This window comes from Macaca thibetana, chromosome 15 (assembly GCF_024542745.1).
Source record: "Macaca thibetana thibetana isolate TM-01 chromosome 15, ASM2454274v1, whole genome shotgun sequence".
NCBI lineage: Eukaryota > Metazoa > Chordata > Mammalia > Primates > Cercopithecidae > Macaca > Macaca thibetana.
This window is the reverse complement of record NC_065592.1, coordinates 81,245,479-81,273,453: the sequence shown is the minus strand read 5'-3', so window position 1 is coordinate 81,273,453 and position 27,975 is coordinate 81,245,479. Positions and strand designations below refer to the sequence as shown.

General features: G+C 40.6%; 1 protein-coding gene across 7 annotated transcripts in view; it reads right to left on the bottom strand.

The window, feature by feature from the left end:
- The window catches only part of PIP5K1B (phosphatidylinositol-4-phosphate 5-kinase type 1 beta), a 306,204-nt gene that overhangs the window by 144,626 nt on the left and 133,603 nt on the right, over window positions 1-27,975 (bottom strand). For all 7 annotated transcript variants that reach the window (XM_050761235.1, XM_050761241.1, XM_050761234.1 and 4 more), the window contains one exon: window positions 1,586-1,716. In XM_050761235.1, the coding sequence (XP_050617192.1) occupies window positions 1,586-1,716 (131 nt within the window). The remainder of the gene's footprint in view (window positions 1-1,585; window positions 1,717-27,975) is intronic.

Sequence of the window (27,975 nt, the reverse complement as noted above, 5' to 3'; positions counted from 1 at the left end):
CAAACACACAAGCATTATGAGCCTAAAAAAATCATACCAAAAGATGAAGATAAACTCAAGACCCCCTGGCTTTTAAGAGAAAAATATGTACTTAATACATACTTTTTTTTTTTTTTTTGGAATGGTAGACTGTTAAAAACAAACACAAAGAACAATTCCAACTATAGAAAGAAGAGTAGGATCATGAGCAAGGATTATACCTTGGGCCTTGGAGTTGTCCATTTTCTGCCTGGAATCTGGTTCTCATGGCTGCTAGAGGACCCTAGACAAGTAGACTTCAAAAGGCCAGTAGACCAACTGTATTCTGCAGCTAAGAGCATTTAAAGTAAAACTAGGTAGCTGACTTTTAAAAATTTATGGGCTCCGGTCCTTGGTGACTATGTGGGGGTTACCGCACGTCCACATACAAGTTTTATTTTTAGGCAATTGACACCTGCACACAGAGATAAATGTGTTAACATAATTCTTCTAAAGATACATATAGATTTTTAATAAGGTGATGGGGACACTAGTGGTAAACAAAGTGTCACTTTAGCCATGTTTACCCAAGCCTGGTAATAACAAGGCTTATTTTGAAGAGAAATGTTGAAATCAATTCTCACAGCTTCAAAGACAAAATAATTACCTCCAAGTCCCCAAATTGAACATCTTTATTTTTATTTTTCAGATCATTTGAAAAATTCTGTCACTTGTGGTGATTCTTTTTTTTTTTTTTATTTTTTATTTTTTATTTTTTTAATCAGTGTTGACCAGGTTGACCTCGAATGCGTAGCCTCACCTCCCTGAGTGCCAGGGCAACCGGCCTGAGCCATGATACTTCTTATTTAATGATTACTTCTTCTCTTCCTAAATGAAGGTAGTAATATAATTTTTAATTAATTAGTTTTATTGTGGTAAAATATACTGAACATAAAATTTACCATGTTAGCCATTTTTAAGTGTACAGTGCTGTGGCACTAATATATTCATATTACCATCATCCATTTCCAGATGCATTCGTTTTTAAATAATTGATCCCATCACCCTAAAATGATGAAAGCTAGAGATAATATGTATGGGTAACCTTGGTATTTTTGCAAACAGCAGGATTCTCTATGTTTTCCAGAGGAAAGTTAAGTTAAAGTCGTCATAAAAGAGAATAGATAAGACTAGACTCAGATTTGAGGCCCAATTGTGGGCCTAGCTCATGCTTTTAAATTAGGGGGAGCAAAAACCTAGCACCAGCTGCTGCTTCACGGAAGCCTTCCTTCTCTAAACCCTTGGTGGACATTACTCTGTAATTACTGCACTCTTTCCCACTGAACCTCAAAATCTTTCTCCATATGGTCTTCCAGGTATTTATCATAACTAATTAGAACTGGTCCATAGATGAAACCTATTTACCATCTTCACATAAAAATTGCGAGGCATCAGGAAGTAATTGCGATGAAACAGGAAGTAAACATCATTTGGACTGCCTTTGGCCTGCCAAAGGCCCAATATTCACATCTGTACATGTAAACATGCACATAGTAGAAAAGCCCTTCAATATGGGGTTGTCACAAAGAAATAGCATGGAAATCATCACAAATAAAAATGTTCTTACCTGGGTAGAAACACACTTTCCACCACATAAAAGTCTTGCATAAGAACATCTCGTTCTGGCTTGGAAGTGAGATTGCCCACCGTGTATCCTATTCCCAGCTGAATAGCACCTTTAATAGCAGATGATGCAGTCTGCAAAGAAAACAAGGGTCTCAACATTAGTCTTAAGAGTCAGGGCCTTGTTCAATGGTACAGGCAACAAAACGTGAGTGAGGTTCGATTCTCTTTCTTGCTCCAAAACAATGACGAGGCTGAGGTTTGGCAAGATGATAAGTTGCTTCTTTTGATGCAGAATCTATTCCAAATGTTAAAGCTCTTTCTTTTCATACATTTTTTGTGATGTTTTTTATAAATGTTTAAAGGTCAAATTATAATCCAATTGCTCATCTTCCTTTCACTAAGAACTCAGAAACTTGAAGGAACACTTTGAATAAATAGCATTAAAATTTCTACCCAAAGACAAATGGTACATTCACATTTTAAAAAATAAGAACTTCTATAACATATTTATAAATTAGTAAGAGTATTTTATCTTCATAAGAAATGAGAGAGTAAAAAACAATTTGAATCTTTGGAGTACACAAATAATTTGGAAATTGCTTATTAGTCTCACTATAGATCCGTAATAATTTCTTACACTGATCTGTGCTAAAACATACAGCATGGGGACATCAATATTTCCCACTTACTACTTTTCTGGTATCATCCAATAATTAAGCTGATGTAATGTTAACTTTGAGAATAACTACCGTAAATATGTATATGTGTGTGTGTGTCTGTGTGCGCGTGTGCACGCGTGTGTGTATGAGCATACACATATATAGTTTTAACCAACATAATAGGAGAAATAACAGAATAACTCCATTTAGGACAATTAGAATGTATTTTTTTATGGTGAAGTGTGTCATACTTTTTATGCCTTGCACTGCCTAATGTAGTGCTACATACATGGTAGGAATTAAACACTTAAATCAGTGGTTCTTCACCAGGGACATCTGATGATATCTGAAGACATTTTTCAGTAATCACAACTGGCGGTGGTGGCATTATGTCTAGTGGGTAGAGGCCAGGGATGCTGCATGGGCCAGTTTCCACCACAAAGAATCATCCAGACCAAAATGTCAATAATGCCGAGGTTAAGAAACACTGACTTGAATGGAGGTAATAAAGATCATTGACTTTATAGAAAAGATACTTTCTTTCTGATTTAATGTTTTTACCCAGCAAATCTAAGATCCATCCCCACCTCCCCACATGCTTTGTATCTTTTTATTTCTTCAAGCTTTTAACACCAGAGAACACCTGTCTATTCTGGAAAAAATTTCTTCTCTTGATTTCTATGATAGAATATGGTCCTGGAGCCACTTCTATATATATAGAATACACACACACACGCACACACACACACATACATTTTTAAATTAAAAAAAAAAAATTTTTTTTTTTGAGACAGGGTCTTGCTCTGTTGCCCAGGCTGGAGTGCAGTGGTGTGATCTCAGCTCACTGCAATCTCTGCCTCCCGGGTTCAAGCAATTCTCATGCCTCAGCCGCCTGACTAGCTGGGACTACAGGCATGCACCACCACGTCTGGCTAATATTTGTATTTTTAGTAGAGATGGGATTTCGCCATGTTGGCCAGGTTGGTCTCAAACTCCTGGCCTCATATGATCTGCCCACCTCAGCCTCCCAAAGTGCTGTAATTACGGGTGTGAGCCACCATGCCCAGCCTACTTCCAGCTTTTCTGATAGTCTCGCCTGTCACTTCTTCACTGACCTCTCATATTGTATTTGCTATAATTGCAGTGTCCCCAGAATTTGGTCCTTGATCGTCAGGTCTCCTTAATTACCCTGGTAATCAATTCATTTCCTAATGGCTTAAATACGGTTTCTATTCAGATGGCTCGCAGATTCTTTTCAATCAATTGGGATGCTGTTCTGTCAACACAAATGCAGTGTATACAGAGCCAAATTAATATCTTACAACCTCTCCACACCACTTCTAGATTGACTTCATTTCCCAAGGCACTGTCATCTTCAGTTATCCAAACTTGACCTCCAAACAGACTACACCTAGAACAGGGCTAGGTCTCCAGTCCATTTATTGACTACTTTCCCATAGGGGCATCATTTCATCACTTTGCTTATTCCACAATAAAGGTTATGTCACCTTTAGTGTGAGGACAACTATCTACATCCTTGACACTTAAGGAGGTAGAAAAATGTCTTCGTGTTTTTCTTTTTTCACGTGCCCTTTTATTTAAGATCCTAGGACAGCAAGATGGCAAAAGACTAAGACTTAAGCCCACAGCGCATTCAGTGTTTCTTTAAAAAAAAAGAAAAAAAAAACCCCTGCTATTTTAATGCTCCCTCTCTGAGCTCTGCAGTGTCACCAATTGGCGTCAGTGACCTTTTGTACCAGTAGCTCTGACTTTTAAAGGCTGAAATGGATTTTCTTTATTTTAACCTTGCATAAAAATTCAAAAGACATCTCTTCTCCCACGCGTCACTCAGACTGGTAAGGCACAAGAGGTGACATGAGCACTTCCCAGAGGGCCCAATACGCCACATTGTTCTAAGCCAGATCTATCAACAGGTTCACATGCTGCCCAAGTGCTCTGCACCCCCCGTACCGTACCCACCCCCCCACCACACCCCTGACCCTGCTTTCCAGAACTACCTGTATCTGCTTAACCCACAAAACCACCACGATAACATCATTTGAACACTTCTTGGGCTGGAACAGCCTGCCAGAGTATCCAATTCTTTGTTGTCTCCATCCTGGCAATAGAAGGTAGTCAAAGCTGTGACTAGTCTATACATAGTGATATCAAACTTCGGGAGCATGAGAATCACTGGGTACACTTGCTAAAACAGATGATGGTCATGTCCCCAGAATTTCTGATTCCAAAGGTCTGGAGTGAGGACCAAATATATGGTCTTGTTCTAAGAAAAAATCTTTCTCCTCTAGTGTGAGGTTAAGTTTTGAGCCCCTAAGGAGTAAGATTTTGAAAAGAACCCTGCTGTTATATATTTAGTTAAATCAAAAACAGACTGGTAATAATATTACTTTCCATTCACAGCATTTAAAATTCAGGTGCTCTGATGGGAGAAATAATAAAAGTAGTTATTAATCTTTTCAGACCAACTAATTTATGCCAGGCACTTGATATATGAATAACAACAATTATGATCATAATCTGTCATAATCATAGCACATACTAATGTAGTGTTTACTACTAAATGGCAGGCACTCTTCTAACTGCTTTCTGGTTATATTAACCCTTTTATCCTCACGACTCTATGATGTAGGCACTCTTACTGTTTCCATTGCCTCAGGAAGGTTTAGCAACTTACACGAGGTCACACAGCTACTGACAAGGTGAAGCTGGGACTCACCTCTAGGAAGGCTGGCTTCAGAGTCCCAAGTTATACTCCACTGCCTCTAAATCAGAATCTCCTCACTCATTTGACCCTCTCCAGAAACATGAAGCATCGTAACAACTGTTCCCATTTTACAGGGGTGGATTTAGGCTTAGCAAGGTTAAGTGACTTGCCCAAGTCCCTTTGCTAGTGTGTGGTGGAGTCTGACTGCCAAACCCAGGCTGCCTCCACATCCATGTTTGTAAAATGAGCCTAGAATCAAAGTTGGAAGTTCTCTTTTAAGTTTAAATGTTTGACTTCAACAAAGCAAAAGCTCTGAGAGAGCCATTCCTTTTGGTGAAAAAAGGGTAAAAATGTTATTTGCTTCCAATCATACCCACCCACGGGTAAGCCAAAGAAAAACTTGTAAACCTCTTGGTAAAGCTGTACAAACACCATCGTTAATGTCACCACTGGTAACACGGGGACTATTAACAAAAGGCGTTATTTTGCTGACATACTAGGAATGACACCTCAAAGTTTCCTCCTCCCCAGGTCTGTGTAAAAATTAAGTGCTTTAATATTGATACATTTGGGTATCGCTAAAAAGCATCTTATATATGGAATCTAAAAATGTTGAACTCGAAGTAGAATGCCAGTTACCAGGGGCTGGTTGGGGGCTGGGGGCTTGGGGAGATATTGGACCAAGGATAAAATTTCAGTTAGATAGGGGGAATAAGTCCAAGAGATCTACTGTACAATGTGGTGACTACAGTTAATAACATGGTCGTATTTTAAAAATCACTAAGAAAGTAGATTTTAAGTGTTCTCATCACAAAAAATAACTATGTGAGGAAATGCACATTGCCTCAATTAACTAACTCCACTGAGTCATCTCACAATGTATACATATTTCCAAACGTCATGTTGTACACAATAAAGATATATAATTTTTACTTGTCAATTAAAAAAATAAAATAAAAAAAGCATCTTATTTACTTTGTGGAAATGTCTGAGGCACATCCTAATATTAAGCAAGATGTACTTTGAAACTGTGAAAAAACCCTTTGAAACACTACCTGGAGTGTCTCTGATGAGATTAGTAAATCATGATGATGACAAAGAACCTTCTGTGTGAAGTGCTAGTGATTGCACTAATAGAACCAATAGTCCTTTCCCTGATAACTCTAAGCCGCTAGAGCTCCCTTCCTTCCTCCAGGATGCCTCCAGGAAAGCTTCTCCGCTTTCCTCTGCATGGCTTGGTATGTGCTCTAAAAGTGCTAGGACAGGACTACTGCCCCTTTGAGTGCCAAGGGGAACCTTTGACTCCTTTAAAACATATAGGTATAGGTTTCAGAACACAGCAAACAGAGTCTATTTTTAATTCAGGTTTTTGCAAGGGCTAAGTGGAGGCAATATGTTGCCTGGATACTAGAAAAACCTCTAAAAGCATATGATACTTGGAGAAAGGGAGAACCATATAATATCACAAAGGCAAACCACAAACATTTAGTTTCACAGCTCCTCTGTATTAACCCAAACGTATTCAGATATGATGGTAATACTAAGAGGAAAATGAATATCAGCTTGCATTTGGGTAATATGTTATGGTTTTCAAAGCCCTGTCTTTTAATGATCACATTTGATTGTCACAACTGTTACATAGGTAGGGTTTCTAATGCCATAGTATAGATAAGGAAACCGTGGCTCTGGGAGATGAACTTGGCCTAAATCCCTTGGCTAGTGTGTGCATACTCTGGTCTTCTAGAAGGCTCCCAATGCAGCATTCTACAATTTTGCTTTACTTACCTGAGTTTTTTCTGCTAGAGATGGATCTGATAAAAGCTGAGAAGCAGTGAACAATGAGATAATAATGATGAAAGTTACAATAAGACCAAATGCCTAAGCAAACCCACTCTTAGAAAAGCAATGATCTGACAAGATTTTAATGTCCTTACAGGAAACTGCTTTCTACAGTACACATCTATAAAATTAGGTAACTTAATATGCCATCTGGTATCACTGGCTTTAAAAGGAAATACTAAAACATTTCATGTCAACAGCATTTTTCCACCTAAGGTGAACTGATGAACTAATTTTGGGATTATGGCCAATATAGATGTTTGCAGAGTGATTGTTTTCAAAAGTACAAATCTGATCATGTCAGTGCCTTGCATGAAGCCCTCTCATGGGTTCTCAGCACTCTCCCTGGAGGATTAGGATTAAGTCCAAACCCCTTAGCTTAACACTGGAAGCCTATCTTAGAATATTACTCCCTGTCTGCTTCCTGCTAACTCCCACACATGATACATATTTTAAAAACCAAATACCCTTTGAGCAAGCTGACCTTAGGAACCCCTAAAAATTACATGTGAAAAATTTTCCCTTGTGTGCATTTTTACCAGGGATGAGGTCCAAGGCTGTCTCTGTTTCTGAGATCTATTTTCCCAAAACCATAGACCTACAGAGTCTAATTCTAAATCAGAGATATTTACTGACAAGGTGCCTTGGACCAGGCCATAAAGAAATGGTTCAGTATCACCTGTTAACAGCAAGAGAGAGCCAAGTGCAGTGGCTCACGCCTGTAATCCCAGCACTTTGGGAGGCTGAGGAGGGTGGATCACTTGAGGTCAGGAGTTCGAGACCAGCCTGGCCAACATGGTGAAACTCTGTCTCTACTAAAAATACAAAAATTAGCCCGGCATGGTGGCACATACCTGTAATCCCAGCTACTCAGGACGCTGAGGCAGGAGAATCACTTGAACCCAGGAGGCAGAAGTTGCAGTGAGCCAAGGTGGCGCCACTGCACTCCAGCCTGAGCGAAACAGCAAGACTCAGTCTTAACAACAACAACAACAACAACAACAACAACAACAACAACACAGCAAGAGAGTAATTCTTGTATGAGTGTGTGGGAAGGGAGATGCTGACCAGCCTCCCCATTTATTTATCCACCGCTCTGGCTCTACAACGTACACTGGAGCGCAGTGGTATGATCACAGCTCACTGTAACCTCAAATTCCTGGGCTCAAGCCATCCTCCCACTTCAGCCTTCCAAGTAGCTGTGACTTCAGGTGTATGCTACCATGCCTGGCTAATCTTTTCAATTTTTTGTTGGGATAGGGTCTTACTTTGTGGCTCAGGCTGATCTCAAACTCCTGACCTCAAGAGATTCTCTGGCTTCAGTCTGCCAAAGTGCTGAGATTACAGGAATGAGCCGCCACACCTGGTCCATGTTCCTTCACTTCTACAGCTCAAAGCCAGCTCCAGGTTCTCCCTCCTCTCCCTGAACCTATACTCAAGAAACAAGGCATAGTCCACTTATTTGTCCCACTGAGAGAATTAAGGAGAAAGAAAGAGGGATAGATTCCCACTGAGAGAATTAAGGAAAAAGAAAGAGAGATTGCATGAAACTGATTGTAGGACTATTGAAATGACACAGTTTGTGGGTAGGCAAACCTCCTCCTGTTTGAGAGGAAGTGGGACCATCTCTTGCTTCTGGGTTCTTCAAATCATTTCTCAAGTTCTTTCCTATATTCGTTTTCTATTCCTTCTATAATAAATTACTACAAGCTCAGTGGCTTAAAACAATGCAAACTTATTATCTTATAGTTCTGGAGGTCAGGTTTTAGGACTTTGTTTTAGGACTTCTGACCTAAACAAGGCTGCATTCCTTCAAAGGCTCTAGCGGGGAGTCAGTTTTAGGACTTTGTTTTAGGACTTCTGACCTAACAAGGCTGCATTCCTTCAGAGGCTCTAGCGGGGAGTCAGTTCCTAGAGTCCACCCGCATTCCTTGACTTGTGGCCTCTTCCTCCATCTTCAAAGCCAGCAGAATTGTTAAATCTCTATCTCCCTCTGACCTCTGCTTCTCTCATCACATCTCCTTCTGTGACTCTGATCTTCTTACTTCGCTTTTGTAAGGACCCATCTGGATAATCTAGGATAATCTCCCTATCTCAAAATCTTTAACTTAATCACACTTGCCAAGTGTGTGAAGTTATTGGCAATGTCTTCTTAATAGGTTCCAGGGATTAGGACGTGGACCTCTTTAGGGTCCCATTATTCTGTGGATCATACTCCACTACTTCGGGATTAACCCTGGCATTTTTTCCAGTGTTGCCCCCAGCAGAGAGGAGAGGTTCCCTCAGAACCCCATTCAGTCAGAGGCTGTTCATTCTGCTAGCAAAGATCTGAGTACTTGGTATGAGCCAGGCATTATTTTAGGCATTGTGGGAAGCATAAACCAAAAAAGAGACATGGCTCTTGCTCTCATGGGAGTTTCTAGTCTAGTGGGGGAAAGAGACATTAAACAGACAAAGATACACACGCATAAAGACAAATGAAGTCAGTGACAGAAAGAACAGGGTGAAATAATTGAGGTCAGAAGGGCGGAGACCCACTTAAGAATGATGGAGTCTCAGAGGTCTCTCTGAGGAATGATCTGTAGGCTGAGACCTGAAAAGTGAGAATGGGCCAGTCAATAAGTCATGTCAACAAAGACTGGCTGTGTGCGTTTGTACAATGGGGACACAGAGGTGACCTGAACAGAGTCTTGCCCTTAGGGAACTGACATTTTGGACTATTATGTGTGGTGGGGAAAGACAGAAAGCACATTAGGAGATTAGGGGAGTTGATTTTCAGGGATAGAGAAGCAGTAAGGTTCAGGGACCTGAAAAGCAAATCATACGGGTTAATTAGTGGGGGTAACAGGGAAAGTGCCAGAACTGGAGGCTGGAAAGACTGGAGAGACCTAGATCTGGGCCTCACAGGCCATCGTAACAGTTTGATGTGTTTCAATGAGGGAACAGCATTCTTATTTGAAAAGGTTCACTCTGGCTGCTACTGAGAGTAGCAGGAACTGATTCCTCACTAGAGCCTCTGAGGGAACGCAGGCTTGTCAACACCTTGATTTTAGGACTTCCGATCTCCAAAACTGTAACATAATGTTTGCATTGTTTTAAGCCACTGAGCTTGTAGTAATTTGTTATAGAAGCAATAGAAAACTAATATAGGAAAGAACTTGAGAAATGATTTGAAGAACCCAGAAGCAAGAGATGGTCCCACTTCCTCTCAGAGAGGAGGAGGTTTGCCTACCCACAAACTGTGTCATTTCCACAGTCCTACAACCAGTTTCACTGAGGGATTATAGGCAGGAAAGTGACTGGGGGCAGTTGTAGTGGTTCATATAGGTTTAGAGAAGGGTGATAAATGAGGATAGGCAGAGGAGGTAGATTTGAAATATATTGGAGGGAGGGAGAGAGAACTTGCTACGAGCTAGAAAAGAGGGAGAGAAAAGTACCAGCAATGTCTCTTGGCATTTTCCTTCAGCAGTTGAGAGGACTGAAGTCACTTTACCAAGTTGAGGAAGCTGAAGAAGGCACATATTTTGGAGCAGAGACTCAGAGTTCCATTTAAGATGCTACTGAGACATCCAACTGGAGATGCTAACATACAAGTCTGGAGCTTGGGTTAGGGGTTAGAGAGAATATTTCATTTTGAGAGTTGTTAGCATATAAATGATATTGAAAACCAAGGGGTTGAATGAGAAAACCAAGAAAGAGAGGGGAGCATCTGAGGAGAGTCCTAAACCACATCAACATTTAGAAAATAGATGGAAGAAGAAAAACCTTTGGAGGAGACTTAGGAGTGACTAATGCAGTAGAACAAAATCAGGGAAATATGGCTTCATTGAAACCAAGAAAGGACAGTTTGAAGAAAGGAGTGACAACCGTCTCCACAAGCAGCTCGTTCATCTGATAATAATATAAATATTACAATTTGATGGAATATCTAAAGCTATGAGTCAAATTATCTATATTTTTCTCATTCATATTGTTAATTCATATACAAATCTACATCTGGATCTAGAATATTTGACAAAATTATTTGATGGACTCATCAAATTATGCTATCACTTAAATCATATTTTAAAAGTGATCCTTAACTTAGAAAAATAAAATATTATGTTAAGTTTAAAAAGCAGGATACAATACAGATCATAAAATTTAAACAAGAAAAACCAAGTGCATGTGTACACATCCACAGAGGAAAATAAGACATGAAGGAAATATACCAAAATGTACAATTATTTCTGGATAGTGGGATATTAGGTGATTTTTGCTTTCAAGTTTTGTACTTCCCAAGCTTTCTAAATTTTATGTTTTATATATAGGAAAGGAAATGTCCTCCAATGAAGGTATTGTTACTATGTTTTAAAATACATTTTGAGGGATGACAAAGGCATGTTTAGGCATTGCTCATCTTTCTAGCTTTTTCTTTTAGGTCAAGGCCTTAATGCAACAAACCTATGTAATGGTGGTGCTTTTATAAAATGTAGTCATAACAAGTTTATTTTTGTCTCCCACTGTTCCTCTAAATGTATTCTGGGGTTAGATTTTTTTCTTCTGCCCCAGCATGAAATGTACGGCAAGTCTATGGCCCTTCTGGTGGCTTCTGGAATAAAAGGTCCTGTCCAGGTATGGTGGCTTGCACCTGTAATTCCAGGTTTTGAGAGGCCAGGGCAGGAGGATCACCTGGACCTAGGAGTATGAGACTAGCCTGGGCCGCATAGTGAGACCTTTTCTCAACAAAAAATGAAAAAACTGGTCAGGCATGGTGGTGGCACCTGTAGTCTCAGTTACTCAGGAGGCTGAGGCAGGAGGACTGCTTGAGCATAGGAGGTAAAGATTGTAGTGAGCTGTGATTGTGCCACCGCATTTCAACCTGGATGACAGAATGAAACCCTGACTCAAAAAAAAAAAGTCTTCTGTTTATTCCCAGCCATAGATCTGTATAAAGGGTCTCATCTAGACATTTGGTACGTATAGTCCTGCTTAATAGTAATAATAATAATAACTTATATATGCTTTTGGTAGCCATCTCTCTCTTCCCCCAGCTTGCCTGGCACAAGCCGGCCTCCAGCAGTGGGAGGGGCTTGGAAGCCTCTCTTCTCTTCTCTTTTCTGACTGGTTGCCGGAGGGAGGGGAAAAGAGGTAGGAAAGGTCTTTTTTGAAGAGTACAGTTGTTAAATGTATCAGGCACTCAAAAGGCTGTCCAGGTATGCATCTTTTTTTTCTTGTGAGGTGCTCTCATGGGGTCTGCAGTTCTCCCCTCCAAATGGCTATTGCATTCCTCTGCCTGGTAGTTTCCTGTTGTTTCTCCAGGTCCTGACATAGACAGCACTGGGGTGACTCCACATTAGCTCTCTCTAGAGCTCAGTGCCCTCCACTGGTCACATATCATTTGCCTGGAACACCCAACCTCCCCAAGAAGACTTTTTTGCTTTTGCCATCATCAGAGCAGCTGACCAAAACTTCTCTTCTGAAAACTCTGACTTTTCAGAAAAATACTATAGTCGATTGCATCCCCCAGGCTCCACGGAGCACACAGTACACTCTTCAGTGGTCTCACAGAAGCTCCCTTCCCTAGGCTTGAGATCGTGGGCAGACCCTCTCCCAAGCCTCTTCCATTTGTGGGTTACTCAAGACATATCAACAACTCTGTCCAAATTTCCTCTTCCATATCTCACAGTGGGCCAGCCAGGCCCTTTCATAGAGTGGGGTGATCATTTGACTGGTCTTAGACCACCTCCTTCCCCAAGTTCTACATGGCAGGCTGGCACCTGACCTTGGAATGTGATTAATATGCTTCCATCCCTTCGGCCTGTATTGTGTGGGACTGATTCACAGGTCCTGCTGATCACACGGGGTTTGGGCCAGCTGCATCAATGGATTACTCACTGTGTTCCATTCCACCTGCCACGTGACTGCCAGACTCATCATTCCAAGGCTCTCTTTCTCTTTTTCCTTTTAAAACCACCTCCCAGCATAGAAGCCTCCACTAATTTTTGACCATCTGTAGAAATGAATCCAAATTCTTTGCTTGGCCTTCAAAACTTTCTACAATTGAGTTCCTGTTAATGCTAAATGCTGTAATAAATCAATTCTCAAATGCCAAGTCCTATTAAAAAAAAAACACCCTTAAAATTCAATGTCTTGATTCAAGAGTTTATTTTTTGACATGGCATAGTCCACAGTGAGTGTCTCTGAATGATGATCCACTTGCCTTTGTCACATGATTCAGAGAGCCTGGCTCCTGCATCCTGTGGCTCTAGTAGCCCCTAGGATTGTAAAATCCCCCCAGTCCAGCTGGCTGATAGGAGAGGTGAGAGAAGGAAAATCCACTTCTTCCTACCTATGCCAGGAAGTGACAGTGCAGGATATCTACCCCAGGCCTGTCCCTCAACCCTCCTTCACCCTGCTCTGTGCCCTGGGTTACCATCAGTAAGGCTACATCAAAGGACTCCCTTGCCCTCTCTGCCTTCTAGTTGGGTTTGGCCAACGCGACACCATGGCAGAAGACTGCAGGGAGGTTTGAGAGTGAGGTCAAGGTGTTTACTTCCATCCCTCCCTCCTTAAGGGTTTGACTCGGTCTGGTTGTATCCTTCTGAAGGTTATAGCTCTTCTCTGTGGATCTTTCCAGATGATTCCTACTCTGGGATCTAGAAATAGTACTGTTCTCTTACCTCTTTATGGCTCGGGGGATGGTGGGGAGAGGTGGGTAACAAGGTACATTTTGCCTCAGGACACCGAACTACTCCTTATGGTTTCCCTGCATTTCTCCCACATCTTTGCAAACAGAGTCTCTCTTTTTTTTTTTTTTTTTTTTTTAATTTTACTTTAAGTTCTAGGATACATGTACAGAACATGCAGGTTTGTTACATAGGTATACATGTGCCATGGTGGTTTGCTACACCTATCAACCTGTCATCTAGGTTTTAAGCCCTGCATGCATTTGGTATTTGTTCTAATGCTCTCCTTCCCTTTGCCCCTCACCTGCTGACAGGCCCCGGTGTGTGATGTTCCCCTCCCTGTGTCCATGTGTTCTCATAAACAGAGTCTTTCTTAAATTCCCTTCAAATTATCTGATTTAAGTGTGCCATCCTTTTACTGCCCAGGTCCTCCATACAATGACTCATTCATAGTACACTAGCAAGGATGAGCCACATGTCCTGGCTCAGATGCAAGGAGGGCTGGCTCTGCGGCTGCTTTCCAGACCCAGCTGTGCTTTGGAAGAGGGGGCACAAACTCTGGTGGACTAGTTACTGTTTCGGCCACAAGCCAGAGATCCTCTTGCCTCTACACAAATCCACCACTTTAGCCAAACTGTCCCACTTAAACTTGCCTTGCAATTTCTGGTCTCTGCATCCACTGATCTCTGGGCTTTCCATGCTGTCCTTTTCCATTTTCTTTTCAGTATCCTACCCACTCTTCCAGCTCCAGCTTTACCAATCATCCCTCCAAACAGCCCCTGTTCATTACAGCAGCTAAAAATGGTTACTCCCTTCTCCCAGTATGAATCATTTAATACGTGACTTTTGGGGTATTCCGTTATTTCCATGATTGGCAACTACATTTCTGATATAATTTCTGCAGCATCTGCATTTTCAAAAATAAGAACACTGGAGTTCCACTAAATGATGGCCTTCCCTAGGCTTGCACGAACACTCCATGTGGTGAAATTGCCTTATAACAAGGTTATTCTAACACACTAGGCACTAAACAACCTTGGAAGGAGACCAACACAGATCCACTTTATATTTAATTTTCCCTTTTTATCAAGCAGCCTTTTAACAAGATCCCAGTGTATCTGTCTGTTTGATAGAAGATTTGCTTCTCAACATTTAATAGGAAAGGCAGAATAAAGAAAAAGTGTTTCATGGTTTCTTTGAAAAGATCTCTACCTTAATTTGATTGGCAGTGAAGCATGTTCTCTCACTGGAAAGGAAGAGCATGTTAAGTAAACACTCTTCATTAACAGAAAAATACTGTACTCTTAAAGTATTCATAATACAGCAGCATCAAATTATGCATACTTAATTGCCCTAAAAAGAGACATGCCATCAACTGCAGATGAAATTCTTGATTTAGGATAGAGCTGTTATATTTGCTGTATATATTTGCTGTTACATTAGTCTTCCAGAAATATTACCCTTTAAACTGAGATGTTCATTATAAATGTAACACAGTATAATATCCTTAATGCTATTCTTACACACTAGGGAAGAATATTTCATTTGTCTGTGTACTCAAATAAAAATTGTTATTTATTTGATATAAGTATCGATTTAGATTCAATAGATTAAAATAAGACAGGATTGACTTTTCATCCTAGAATCAACCAAAATAAAATTTCACACAAACTTAGGATATTCGATTTCCTGGTAGAGGACTTGCTATTGGAAAGGTGAAATATTAGTTCAGCTAAGCACTGTTTTGGGGGAAATAACACAATGCTTACAGCGGATGTTACTGGTTGTCTCCAGCATCTATTCTCTCTTCTTACTTAGCAGTTGTTCTTCGTGAGGCTTGACTTTGCCCTCAGGGACATCTGGCTGTGTCTGGAGACAATTTTGGTTGTCACACCTGGGCAGTGCTCCTGGCATTGATTGGACAGAGGCCAGGGATGTGCTAAACATCCTACAATGCACAGAACAGCCCCCTCAACAAACAATTATCTAGCTCAAATGTCAATAGTGCTGAGGTTCAGAAACCTTGTGATATAGTAACCGAGATTTCAACTGGGTATTTTGCCTGGTTCTCTTTTAGGTAGGTATCATCACATTACTATTTTCTGGCTATTGAGATGGGACAGGAAATGATGTGTCCAACTTCCAGGTCACACCCTCACCAGGAAGGGGTCTGCTGTGTACAGATGTGATGGACAGAGATGAAGCAGGCTTCTCTAATCACTTCTGTTAGCTATACGTTAAGAATGGTAGAAAAACAAGATGGAAACCTAGGCCCCTAAATACCCTGCAGAAGCAAGTAAATGACCTCTGCACTTCATGCGTGTGAGAAATAAACTTCAACTTAGTTTAAGCCACTGTCATTCTGGTTCTTGTTTTTACTTATATTCCAAGTGCATATACCCTATGGATCTATAACCAAATGCTCTTTACCTGAAAAACAATATAAGCTCAAAAATATATCAGACTGAAAGATAAATATCCATAAAGATACCATTGCTCAATTTAGAAAAGTAAATTGTAGCCCATGCTCATTGAGAAAAAGTTAAAAAAAAACCCTCAACTATAGAAAGTGAAACACCAATGTGCCCTTCTCATGCTTACTCTTCATGGTTAACTGTTGTCAACTGTTTAGTGTTTGGGGCTTTTTTCTCTACACACTGAAAAATACATGCATGTATACAAGCATTACAGATAAAAGTGAGGTTGGGCGTGGTGGCTCAGGCCTGTAATCCCAGCACTTTGGGAGGCCGAGGTGGGTGGATTGCTTGAGCTCAGGAGTTCAAGACCAGCCTGGGCAATGTGGTGACACCCTGCCTTTACAAAAAATGCAAAAATTAGCTGGGTAAGGTGGCTCGTGCCTGGGGAGGTTGAGGCAGGAGGATCACTTAAGTCTGGGAGGCGGAGGTTGCAGTGAGCTGAGATTGCACCACTGCACTTCAGCCTGGATGACAGAGGGAGACCCTATCTCAAAAATAAAAATAAAATTGAAATGAGACTATTCATGCTTTGTTTCAGCTTGCTTTTTTTCTTTTTTTCAAATACTATCCTTCCATCTATAAAGATCTCATTTTTTAAATGGTTACATAGATTTTCATAGTTTGTATGTATCACATTTGTTTTAACTACTCTCTTATTGATAGACACTAGGGTTCTTGTTCTGTCTCTTTAACAGAAAATAATGTGGTGATGAATATCCTTGTTCATATATTCCTATACACTTATTTCTTGAATATTCCTGAAGCTTTGATTCCTAGAAGAACTGCTGAGTTAAAAAATATGCACAGTTATACTTTTGGTAGGTACTGCCAAGATGTCTTCTACAGATTTCATCAATTTATATACCCACCCACAGAGTGCTGGGTAAGAATGATTCTGTCCTCATACTCCCACCAACACCAGTATCATCAATATTGTTAACTTTTGCCAGTCTTGTTGTTTCAGTCCCCATTTTCCTGATCACTAGTGAGATAGATTCTCTTTTTGTGTATTAATTGCATTATTTGTTCTTCACTTTATAATTTTCATTTTTTATGGTTATACACTAATAGTTATGTTCAATTATTTTATAGCAATTAAAGTTAAACTGCATTTGTAAAATAGCCCCCATGGAAGCTCTAAAACAATAAAATTTCCATGACTTCTCTTATTAAAATTGTATGCTCTCACAGGGCAGAGACTACAGCTGTTCTACCAAATAGCTATAACCTACCAAACAAGGTTCTTCTTTTTCCTTTTTATAATAAAATTTTACACTTCTCTAGCCTTTTTCATTTAAAATTTAAAATAGTCCTTTAGAAGAATTTACACCCATATTCACCATTAAATATACACTTTTGCAATAACAAATAAGGAGTGTGTTCCCTAATTGGCTCATTGGGATGCTGGATTCTTGGAGGAATGTGTAACAGCAGCTTGTGGGTGAAGTGGGGGTTGAGAAACACACCTAGGCAGAGAGATACGGAGAAACTGCAATTGTGCCTGCCTACCTATGTCTTTAAAGTCTTACACTGTAGGGCCAGAAAGGACCTGTAAGACGGGCTTCCTTGAAGTAAGAAATGATCAGGTATCTTTAGGTGGAATCTTTTCACATTACAGTAGTTCCTTTCTTGCCATAACTCCACTCACTCTTCTTTTGATGGGGAATGAATGGAATATGTTCACGGCTCTTTTCACCATTCTATTAGCTAGCTGGCCTTTCCTGAGTGCTTACTGTAGTCCAAGCCTTGTACAAAATTACTTACTCTTGATTTACATAAGATAAAACTGGCCCAGAAAGACAAATCAGCTTATCCAAGGCTACACAGTGAGGAGGTGGCAAAGCTGGCCCTTGAACCTAGATCTGTTAACCCTGAGTCCATGTTCATAACCATCATACCTGATGTCATAACCCAACATAGAATTACAGAAATAGTAGCTTTGTAGTTTTATATTTCAGTTTAGCACAGGCCCAGCTAAACTATGTAGCTATTCCAACTGCTTGTTTCTTGACTACATGGGCCTGTTTCCAAGCAATACCAAGCCAGCTTCTACTCTTTTAATTTGCATTCTCCTTTGACTGGCAAATCCATGGTTAACTCTTTGCCCATAGGTGTGGAGATGGGTCAGGGCCAAAGTCACACCTCTGCACTACAGAGTTCTCCAGGAGCACATCACAGCCCTCTGCCAAGTCAGGTGCACAGACACATGGGCACTAATTTAAAAGGTATCCTAGATGGGGCCAAAGTGGAAAGGTTTCACTATAACATTGGCACTTGGGAATCTTTAGAATAGGAATTAGAATCTAGGCTGTTTACCAGCTTTAAGTAAAACAAGATTAGGACAACCAACCAACCTCCCCTCAAAGAAACCCTCAGCAACCTCCACCCTCTCATCCATCCCTTCTGGCCTTACGCTATTCCCACCTACTTCGAGAGGATATTAACCCCTAGCCACCAAGCTCTTGCTTCATATGAAGTCACACACACACACACACACACACACACACACACACACACCCCACTGCTGTTGTTGCTGATTTAGGGAATGAAAGGGGATGATTATAACTCCCTTAAAAAGGCTGAAACCAGCACGGAAACTTAATATACTCTGGAAATATCAGTGACATACAAGATCTGGTTATCTTTTACTACCTACCCCAAGAGACTGCAAACGTTTCCTTTTCATCCCACCAACTGACCTCTTCAGTTTTAAAAAGAAGAATGTATTTAGCTAAGGAGGGGAAATAAACCAGCATCTCTCAGTGTTCTGATAGTGTTCGCCAAGCCACTGGTCACTATTTTGCAGTTAATTTAAGAGATAAATCTCTGACTTCATAAGACAAGAGGAGTTAATTGCTATCCCAAACAAAGAGAAAAAAATAGAAATGAAGCTTCTTCTTGGGGTAGGGATCACTGGATTTTTTTTTCCCATTTGTGCCTCAATTTGTATTAGTCATGTAGCTTTTTTGTAACTAATCTTCTTGATATATAAAAGACATAATGAGGAATATAATATATGATACTGAAACAGGCCTAGAAGAAATCAAAATAGTTTTTTTCTTCCTTTCAAATCTCTCCCAGTTTAATTCTTCCTCCTCTTAATTTTCATAATAAGCTCTAAGGGTAGATGATAGGGAATTATACATACATGTATGATATCACAGATGTAATTATCTATGTTAGAGGAATAAATAACACTTATGAAACAGAAAAGCAAAGCTCAGGGATCCAAGATATAGAAGGAAGAGAGGGGCAGGGTTACTGTTGCTAAACGAGACGGAATCATACATAGAACAAAAACACTTTCAAATTGACAGTGCAGTGATTTTATAGACTGACAGTGAGAGGCATCACTTGCTGTGACTTGTTTACCAATCTCAAATCACTTTTCCATATGCCAGCCCTAAACACTCCTTATTACAGAATATAACCAGCAGATGTAAGGACTAAGGAATGACGTCAAGAAGGGATGAGGAAAATGGCTTCTCTCTAAATTCTTATGGCCAAGCTGTCTGTTCTGAAAGAATGGGGGTGAAGACATCCCTCCTTTAATAACTGAGTTATTTTAAATGACTGGCATAGCAATTGTTTACAGTACCATGTGCTTTGTAGTTCTGGCCATATTTCTGGAAAGCCACAGAAGAACAATGCCAAGAGAATTTTAAACAAAACAATCTGAAACATTAATATCAGTATTTACCTAAAGGGGCTTTAAAATTTAGAATGTAGGTGTTTCCTGGGTAGAAAAAGACTGGTTTTGAGTTTTTGAAGACTCTAATGCAATGATTTCCATTGAGATATTTTAATACACATATATTTTATTAAGTGCTTATTTTGTGTAAGATTAAGTTATTTGCAACATTTATTTCTCACCATAACCCATCTATTACCTCCACAGATGAGGAAACTTACATTCAGAAGGATTGTACACAGGAAAGATAAGTCCTAGATCGTGTTATACAAAAAGACTATTAAATGGAACTCTTCCTAATGTGTACATAGACTAATATACACAAAGTTCATTTACATGTTTTTCAATAATCTCCATAACCTGGGTAAAGCACTGAAGGTGGGGGATAATTTTGAATATTATGCATACTTTCAAATATGGATTAAGCATTTTTTGTCCATGTAACCTCACGTTTCAAGATCTAGGATTACATTGTAGTCAAGATGCTATTTTCCCCCTACACACTTTCTCTTTTAGAACAGTGGAATACAGTTTCCAAAATCCTCTATTTCTGAGCCCTGTACATTTAAACAAATAGAAGAGCCATGTTAGGCCCTCGGCTTCTCCCACCTGCCTGCAGCTCCCACGCTCCAAACTCACTGGCTTTTCCTCCCTGGCCTTCTGGATCCCTATCTTCCCTTCCTCATAGCCTTTAAAATTACTATGTTTCTCCTATTTCTAGAGGCCAGCATCAGCCCTTCTGCAAGGAAAGCAACTAAGGTCTTCGGAGGAGAGGCACTCTCCTCCAAAACCCAGCTGGCTACCCAAGCTGCAGATAGGATGAAAGAGAACCCCCACGGCTCCGTGGCCCCGGCTCTAGGCTTCTAGCTCTTCTTCTACCACCCAGCTTTTTGACCAAAGGTAGAAAAAGAGAAGTATTCACAGACAACAACTATGGCCCTGATTTCATAAGCCCCACCATATTAATTTACAAACATGGACAGATGTTTGGGATCATCAACGTGCCGCAACATCAGTTTCAGGCCCCTTCTGCCACCAGGGGGCTGTGAGACTCTGAGACAGCTTCATTATAGCATGGGGGCTTGCTTTCCTCCTCTAGAAAATGAAGGCAGCTGGCTTAGAGAATTGCCAAAATTTCTTCCTCCTCTAAAATTCTATACGATATACGACTTTCTGATTTCATTTATTTTTCAGTATAGATAGTCACTGGAAGCCACTTGTTTTGTGTGGTTTAACATATTTCATTCCACCATTTTCTCGATGTCTGGTTTTTTTTTTCCCTCCCACTTATAGTTGCTGCTCTAAAAACGTAACAGAAAGTAATTGCATTTTGCCTTCTCTGGATTACAACTCTTAGAGACCAATACCAAGAAAGGAGAACAGGCAGTCATTTTTCTCACAAGTGGAGCAGGAGGAAGCAGCCTTGCTTCACCCATGTGCAATCTCCAGAAGTGCCAGCTGGGTATAGGCTAGGCTGCTGCTTAATTCTCTTTAGCCCTTTTCTCTTGAACTCTGAGAGAGCATTATTAAATTGTTTTGGTTGTTGCCCAGGTCATAAAAGTTGGTGTCAGAGCTATCAACAAACACCTTTGAATCGCCCCCATGGGATCCCCCGCATTGGATCTCCCTCATTGGATCTGGCCACCAGACTTGGACATCTTTCTGGGCTGTCAGGTGATGGGCCTGTTCTCAGCAGGTTTCCAAGAACCCCTTAACTGGATCCCCACAAACCAGTCTTCCAGTGGCCCAGTCCCAAATGCACCACTGTTGGCTCCTGCTGCTACAACACAAGTGGAAGTGCCCGATGCACAGCTGATTGCTCAATAGAGGGCTGCTTCCTTCCCCCTTCCCCAGGCATGGTTAGAGGAAACTGTGGTGGGTTTCTGCAGCCCAGACCTCTGACCCCTCACTCTTTCCAACAACGCTAACCTATCTGCCATCTAACCACAATGCCTTTCTCAGAGCTTAACTCAGTGTTGGCTGAATGACTGAGTAGATGATATTGAATGAATACAGATCATCTCAATGCCAAGCTTCCATGAGCCTATGGACACATAACCCCTACTGTAAGGCCTCTCTCTTGTTTAGGCCCTGCAGCAGTCAACTTTCAGGATGCACACAAGTAATCAGTTACCTGTCTAAAAATGTTTTCTTCTCTTACATGTTTCTTGAGTCCACTGCACAAAAGGCCTGGCCGACTACTGACTTTATCTTCACCTCTGATATTCTGTGCTTCCTCTAACAACCTCTGCCTGTCTCCTGAGCCACAACTCCAGCTTCCCCTCTTTCAGGCCCATATTGGTAGGGCCTGTGTCTGTGCAGAATCCGTTCATCTTTCTCCAAGCACCAATATCGGATACTTGGCTCCAGAAGGTTACAAGAAGGGTTGCTTGGAAACAGGATGGCTTGTGAAAGAAACCTGGCATGGTATATGCCTGGGGGGAATTTTCTACAGTCTGGTTGGGTGAGGAAATAGGTTTTTCCAAGAGGAGTAGGGTGGCTCCCTCTCTGAATTGAAGTGAGTGAAAGAGGCCTCAGTCTCCTCCATCTACCACCACCAGTCGGAGCTGCCCAACAAAGGCATGGGTGGTCCTGATGCCAGACTTCCGGTTGCTGATACTTACGGGCTTGCGTGGTTATGATGTGTTGCCATGGAGGGGAATCACCTTGCTATCAGCCCTACACAATGAGCATGATTGGAAATATTTGTGTCTGTATCCCATGATATAATTGGTTTGGAATGTAACCACCTGGCAATGGGGAAAACCCCCCAAAAATATGGAAATTTTCTTTTGAAAATTTAAAAGGGAAGAAGGAAATACAAATCATTTTGACTACATTGGTCCCTGAGTAGAACACGGTGCTGAGGGAAGGCTCTAGCAGCCTCCTAGCCATTTCCTCCCTCCTTGGACCCTTCTCCTTTTTCAGACACTGCTGCCATAGTGGTCTTTGCCAAGACTTGCCCATGCTGAGGCCCAGTTCCTCCCCTGCCATAGGGTTCCCTGACTGGGGCTCCTTGTGTCAAGAATGGATCAGGGTAAGGCATTCCTTAGTTCTTTAGATTCACAATCATTTTTTAAAATTCTATGTTTGGTTATCTAAGCTATATCAGGACCCCAAACAAAAATAATACATAAAAATCCTCAACCATAGGACCCACAGATGTGAAGAGCAGAGGGAAGCTGGTTTTTAACTCTGGTCCCTGAGAACAGAGATCTCAGAGAACAAGCACGGAAGCAATACTAGGACCACCTTGGCTCACTTCAGTTCACGGACTGTACCAGGTATGTTTATTCCACAAGTCAAGCTATTTCTAAGTTAATCAACTTTCTACATAGCCTTCAAAGCCAAGTATCAGATAAGTCGTAAATTCCTGTAGGCCAAGATTTCTCAACTTTGGCACTATTGACATTTTGGATTCGAGACTTCATTGTTGTTTGGAGCTGTCCTATACATCGTAGGATGTTCAGCAACATCCCTGGTCTTTACAAATGGTGCCTGTAGCACCACTTCCTCCAGATGTAACAACCCAAAATACTTGCAGACATTACTAAATGCCCTCTGGAGGGGTGGTGAGCAAAATCAGCTCTGGTTGAGAACTAAGACTTTGTCTAAGTGCAAAACTCTCATACCAAGGTACATTCCCCTTCTATCTGTAGGTGGAAGTACAGCATCAATGCTTGTTGTCTGCATATATGCTATCCACATCAATGGAATGTCTCATACTGCAGATGTGTCAAGAATAATGCTTTAATATTCCACAGTTATAACTCACATTTTGTTTCACCAAGCCAAGTCCAAAACACTTGAAGTGATATTACTATTTTTAAAAAGCAACCTTAGGTAATTTGGAAAAGAAAGTGCACTTGCTGTTGCTTTTGTCAGGATCCTTGTCCTTAAAAGTGCTGCTGGTGTAGTGTGTGTACAAACATGTCTGTCCACCCTCCCTGCCTCCATGGACACATGTGCACATAGACACTGACGTAAAGGCTACTGTGTCCCACAGCAGATGAAAGCCGGGTTCTCAAGAGTAAACCAGGCAGGAAGTATATTAGCCATCCAAGCATGAGAAACGCTCAAGTGGAAATCGACATGAAGGCATCTTTGGGGCACATGGTTTGATGGTGTCACCCCAGTGAGTCCATCAGAGATGCTGGAGATGAGTGTAGTGGGCTGAGAAACGCTGAGGGCCAGGGCCTGGGACACGAGCTACAGTGTGGCTTTCTGCACTCAGCATACTCTTGGCCCAGGGACTTAAGGTATTTGGGCCTCTGTTTTCTCATATGTTAAAGAACAGTTTTATCAGAGTACTTCCAACTCTAACAGTCTAAGTTTCTAAGAATACAATGCAGAAAATGCCACTTCCACCCACCCCACAATCCTTCTTCTTTCTAAATTAATCATTTCTGCCATTTCCACCTCAAATGATGGTCACTATTCTCAATTCAGAAAAACTGCAAAAACACACAGAATATTCAATTACTTTCAAGTAAAAAGGTCTGTCTAGTCCTGTCATCAGAAATGATGACTTTTATTCCTATTTTTTGTCCAAAGTTAAATATCTGTGGATAACTAATGTTCCATTTTCAAAGAACTATTAAAAAATCCATCTAAGTTTATCCAAACTGTGGGCTGAAAGATGGAAAATACCAGTCCCATGGTACATATGAAGTCACTGGCCTATTTATAGTTCTTGATTCTAACCTAGGGATCACTTGACTCTATACCCCATGTAGAGATTTTCCATATATCATTTCCTTCTTCTGGACATGCTTCATAAACATGATCTGCTTCTGTAAACACCAAAGAAATAATATAGCAAATGGTTCTGTGGGAGAGGCATAATAATCCAGGAAATGAAGGAGGCCACATTGTCTCCAGCAGTGAGTTCAAAATTTGATTTTGAAAATTCTGTTCAAACATGAATTGCTTCATGTTAACAGTAGTAACCTGAGCCACATTTGCTTTTCAGTCACAAGGTGTTGCATCTGAAGCCAGCTCCATGCTTATATCCTAGAAAATGATCTCTCATTTATGTACATTGATTACAGGGAGACTTAGGTATTGAAGGTACATTTATTGAGCACGTTGATTTTATGGAGGGATTGAAGTAGAAAAGGGAAAGAGAGGAGGAGAAGGAAATACAGACCTGAGACAGTGATGTCTATACCTCAGGATCACAGTCAGTATCTACTGAGAGTACCAGACAGACTGATAGTAACGACAAAGGCATAACAAAGAGCTGCAGATGCACAGAGGTAGACACTGTGAAATTGTATGGTGGCAGACAGAACAATGTCTCCCAAAGATGTCCACATCCTAATCTCTAGAGCCAGCAAATATATAACCTTAGAAGGCAAAATATAACATGTTACCTTACAAGGTTGCAAATACAATCAAGGTTGATGATCAGTTGACCTTGAGTTAGGGAGATTGTCCTGGACTGTCCAGGTGGGCCTAATGTAATAATATGGGTTCTTAAGGGTTAAAAAAAAGAGAAGGCAAAGGAGCAGGTGAGTGAGACATAATGTAAAACGGATTCAATCTGCCATTGTTGGCTTTAAAGGTGGAGGAAGGGGCCATGAGCCAAGAAATGTAAGTGGCCCCTAAGGAAAAGGCTTCTCTCCTAGAGCCTCCATAAGGAACACAGCCATGCTGACACCTTGATTTTAGCCCAGCCAGAAGAATATTAAATGTCTGTTCTACAGAACTATAACATAATAAATGTTTTAAGTCCCTAAGTGTGCAGTAATTTGCGGTGGCAGCAATAAGAAACTAATACATACAGCAAATGTGAAATATTTTCTTTTTCTTTTCTTTTCTTTTTTTTTTTTTGAGATGGAGTTTCACTCTTGTTGGCCAGGCTGGAGTGCAGTGGTGCGATCTCGGTTCACCGCAACCTCTGCCTCCCAGGTTCAAGCGAGTCAACTGCCTCAGCCTCCTGAGTAGCTGGGATTACAGGCATGCACCACCACGTCCGGCTAATTTTTGTATTTTTAGTAGAGACGAGGTTTCACTATGTTGGTCAGGCTGATCTCAAACTCCTGACCTCAGGTGATCCGCCCGCCTTGGTCTCCCAAAGTGCTGGGATTATAGGTGTGAGTCACCGCACTCGGCAGTGAAATGCTTTCAATACTTTTAGGTCCTGTTCAATTGAGGCACCCGAACATTTTCACTCTTTGTCCCACTAGCCCCAAGAGTTGATGCTAATTGGCACTGGGCTGAAATGAAGGAGACTGGCTTGCATCTCTGTGGTCTCAGTATGTGGTCCTAGAGGACCATTTGCTGAATAAACGAATGGGTGATGAGTTTATAACATGGAAGAGTACACACTTGGCCTTCTGGGTAGAAAACAGTCTTGACAGGACCTCTCTGGAATGGAGACGACCATGGTTGGACCTAACAGAAATACAGCACCCTGGCATTTCTCTTCCTCTTTCTGCAAGACCACATCTCCATCTCAGGCTCTGGTTACATCAGGGCTCCCCTAGGCTTGAAGGGCCGGTGGGATGGAAGCACGGTGTCATGCTTTAGGCACATTCGAGTTAATTTTCCTAAATTCAAACTCTGATGACAGACTTCGATAATTTTCTGTTGTATTCATTTTGCCAAGAACATAGAAAAGGGGGAGAAAATCTCTACTTGTTCCCACAGAGGATTAATCTTCCTAAACCGATGGAGTCATTTGAGATCCTAATCCACAGGGTGTTTAAGGAAGGGTGGGAAAATATGCAAGATATTATTGCCTTTGCACCAAAGGGAAACTAACTCAGGTTTTCTCAAAAAGAGATGTAGCCTTCTCTCCACTCTTTACCTTCTTCTCTTTTCCCTCTCCAAGGCATCCTGCCTGGCCTTCGTAAAACGACTGCTGCAAGAGATGATCACAGAATCAAAACAAACAAAACCACCACCACCAAGAAACCAAGAGGCTTCAATGGCATTTAGCAGTCAACCACACCCCAAGTTTTGCAAATGAAGAAGCACAGGCCCAAATATAACATGAAATTATATTAAAATTCTCGACAAAAGGAAAACGGAGATGAAAAAGCACAGACTTTCAGGTAAAAGAAACACAAGCTTTTCTCCCCCCTGCCAAAACCAAAATTTCTCAATGATTTCAACAACCTGCCCACCCCAAAATAACTTGCAAAAAGCACTAACTCTTAGGATAATTTCCACACATTACTCTGGTAAGGGGAAGTGATCCGTAGACTCATAGGAAGAAATTTTAAGACATTCTCCAAACTATAAGGAAATAAAAAGATCCCATTCATCTAAACTGATATAAAATCTGAATTAAATAATATTTTAAGAGAAACACGATTTTATTATTTGCTAGTACTTGGAGTATCTCAAAAAGCTAACCGTGTTTACAATAATTGCCTTTCCATGGTCAGCTTAAATTATATGAAAAAGTGAATATTCAATAAAGATTTTAGTTAATTAATTAAAAAAATTATTTCAACTTTTATTTTAGATTCAGGGATACAAGAGCAGGTTTGTTACCTAGGTGTAATGTGCGATGCTGAGGTTTGGGGTGCAGTCAATCCTGTCCCCCCATCACTGAGCACAGTATTCAATAGTTTTTTTCAACCCCTGCTCCCCTTTCTTCCTCTCCCTTCAATTATGATTTTGAAAAAAGTTTCAGTAAAACTGGAGGCAGAAAGAAACTTTCTTAATGCAGAAAATAATTTTTCAAGCTAAAGGACAACAGTATACTAATGGAAGCACTAGAGTGACACTTCCCAAATGTACGTGACCAAGGGATTTTTATTTATGTATCTATTAATAACTTGTGTGTACAAAGAATGCACTTTGGGAAACAGTACAAGAGCCATTTCTTTTTTAAAACACAAGTAAGACAAGGCTGTGCTATTATCACAAGAATTCTTTGATACTGTTTTTGAATATCATATTAATAAGACAAGCCAATTACAAAATATTGGTTAGAAGGAGAAAAATGATAATTTATACATTATATGATTGCTACCTAGAATACCCAAGAATCAGTTATGAACCTAGTAGATTGGTTAAAAAAAAAAAAAAAAAAAAGGTGTCAGTTTAAAAAATAAACTCACATGAATTAAGATCTTATGTATCCCCAGTCAGAAAATGTAATGGAAAAAAAATCCCATGCACACAAGAAAAAAAAAACAAAACTCAAAACATTAACAACAAAAAAACCCCATATAAGTTACACAGACATATATTCAACTAAAAATAGGTACAAAATCTATGAAGAAAATAAAAATTTACTGAGGAGCATAAAAGACAATAAATATATCAACATTTAATTCTTGGAAGGAAAAATACAAGTTTAAAGATACTTCTT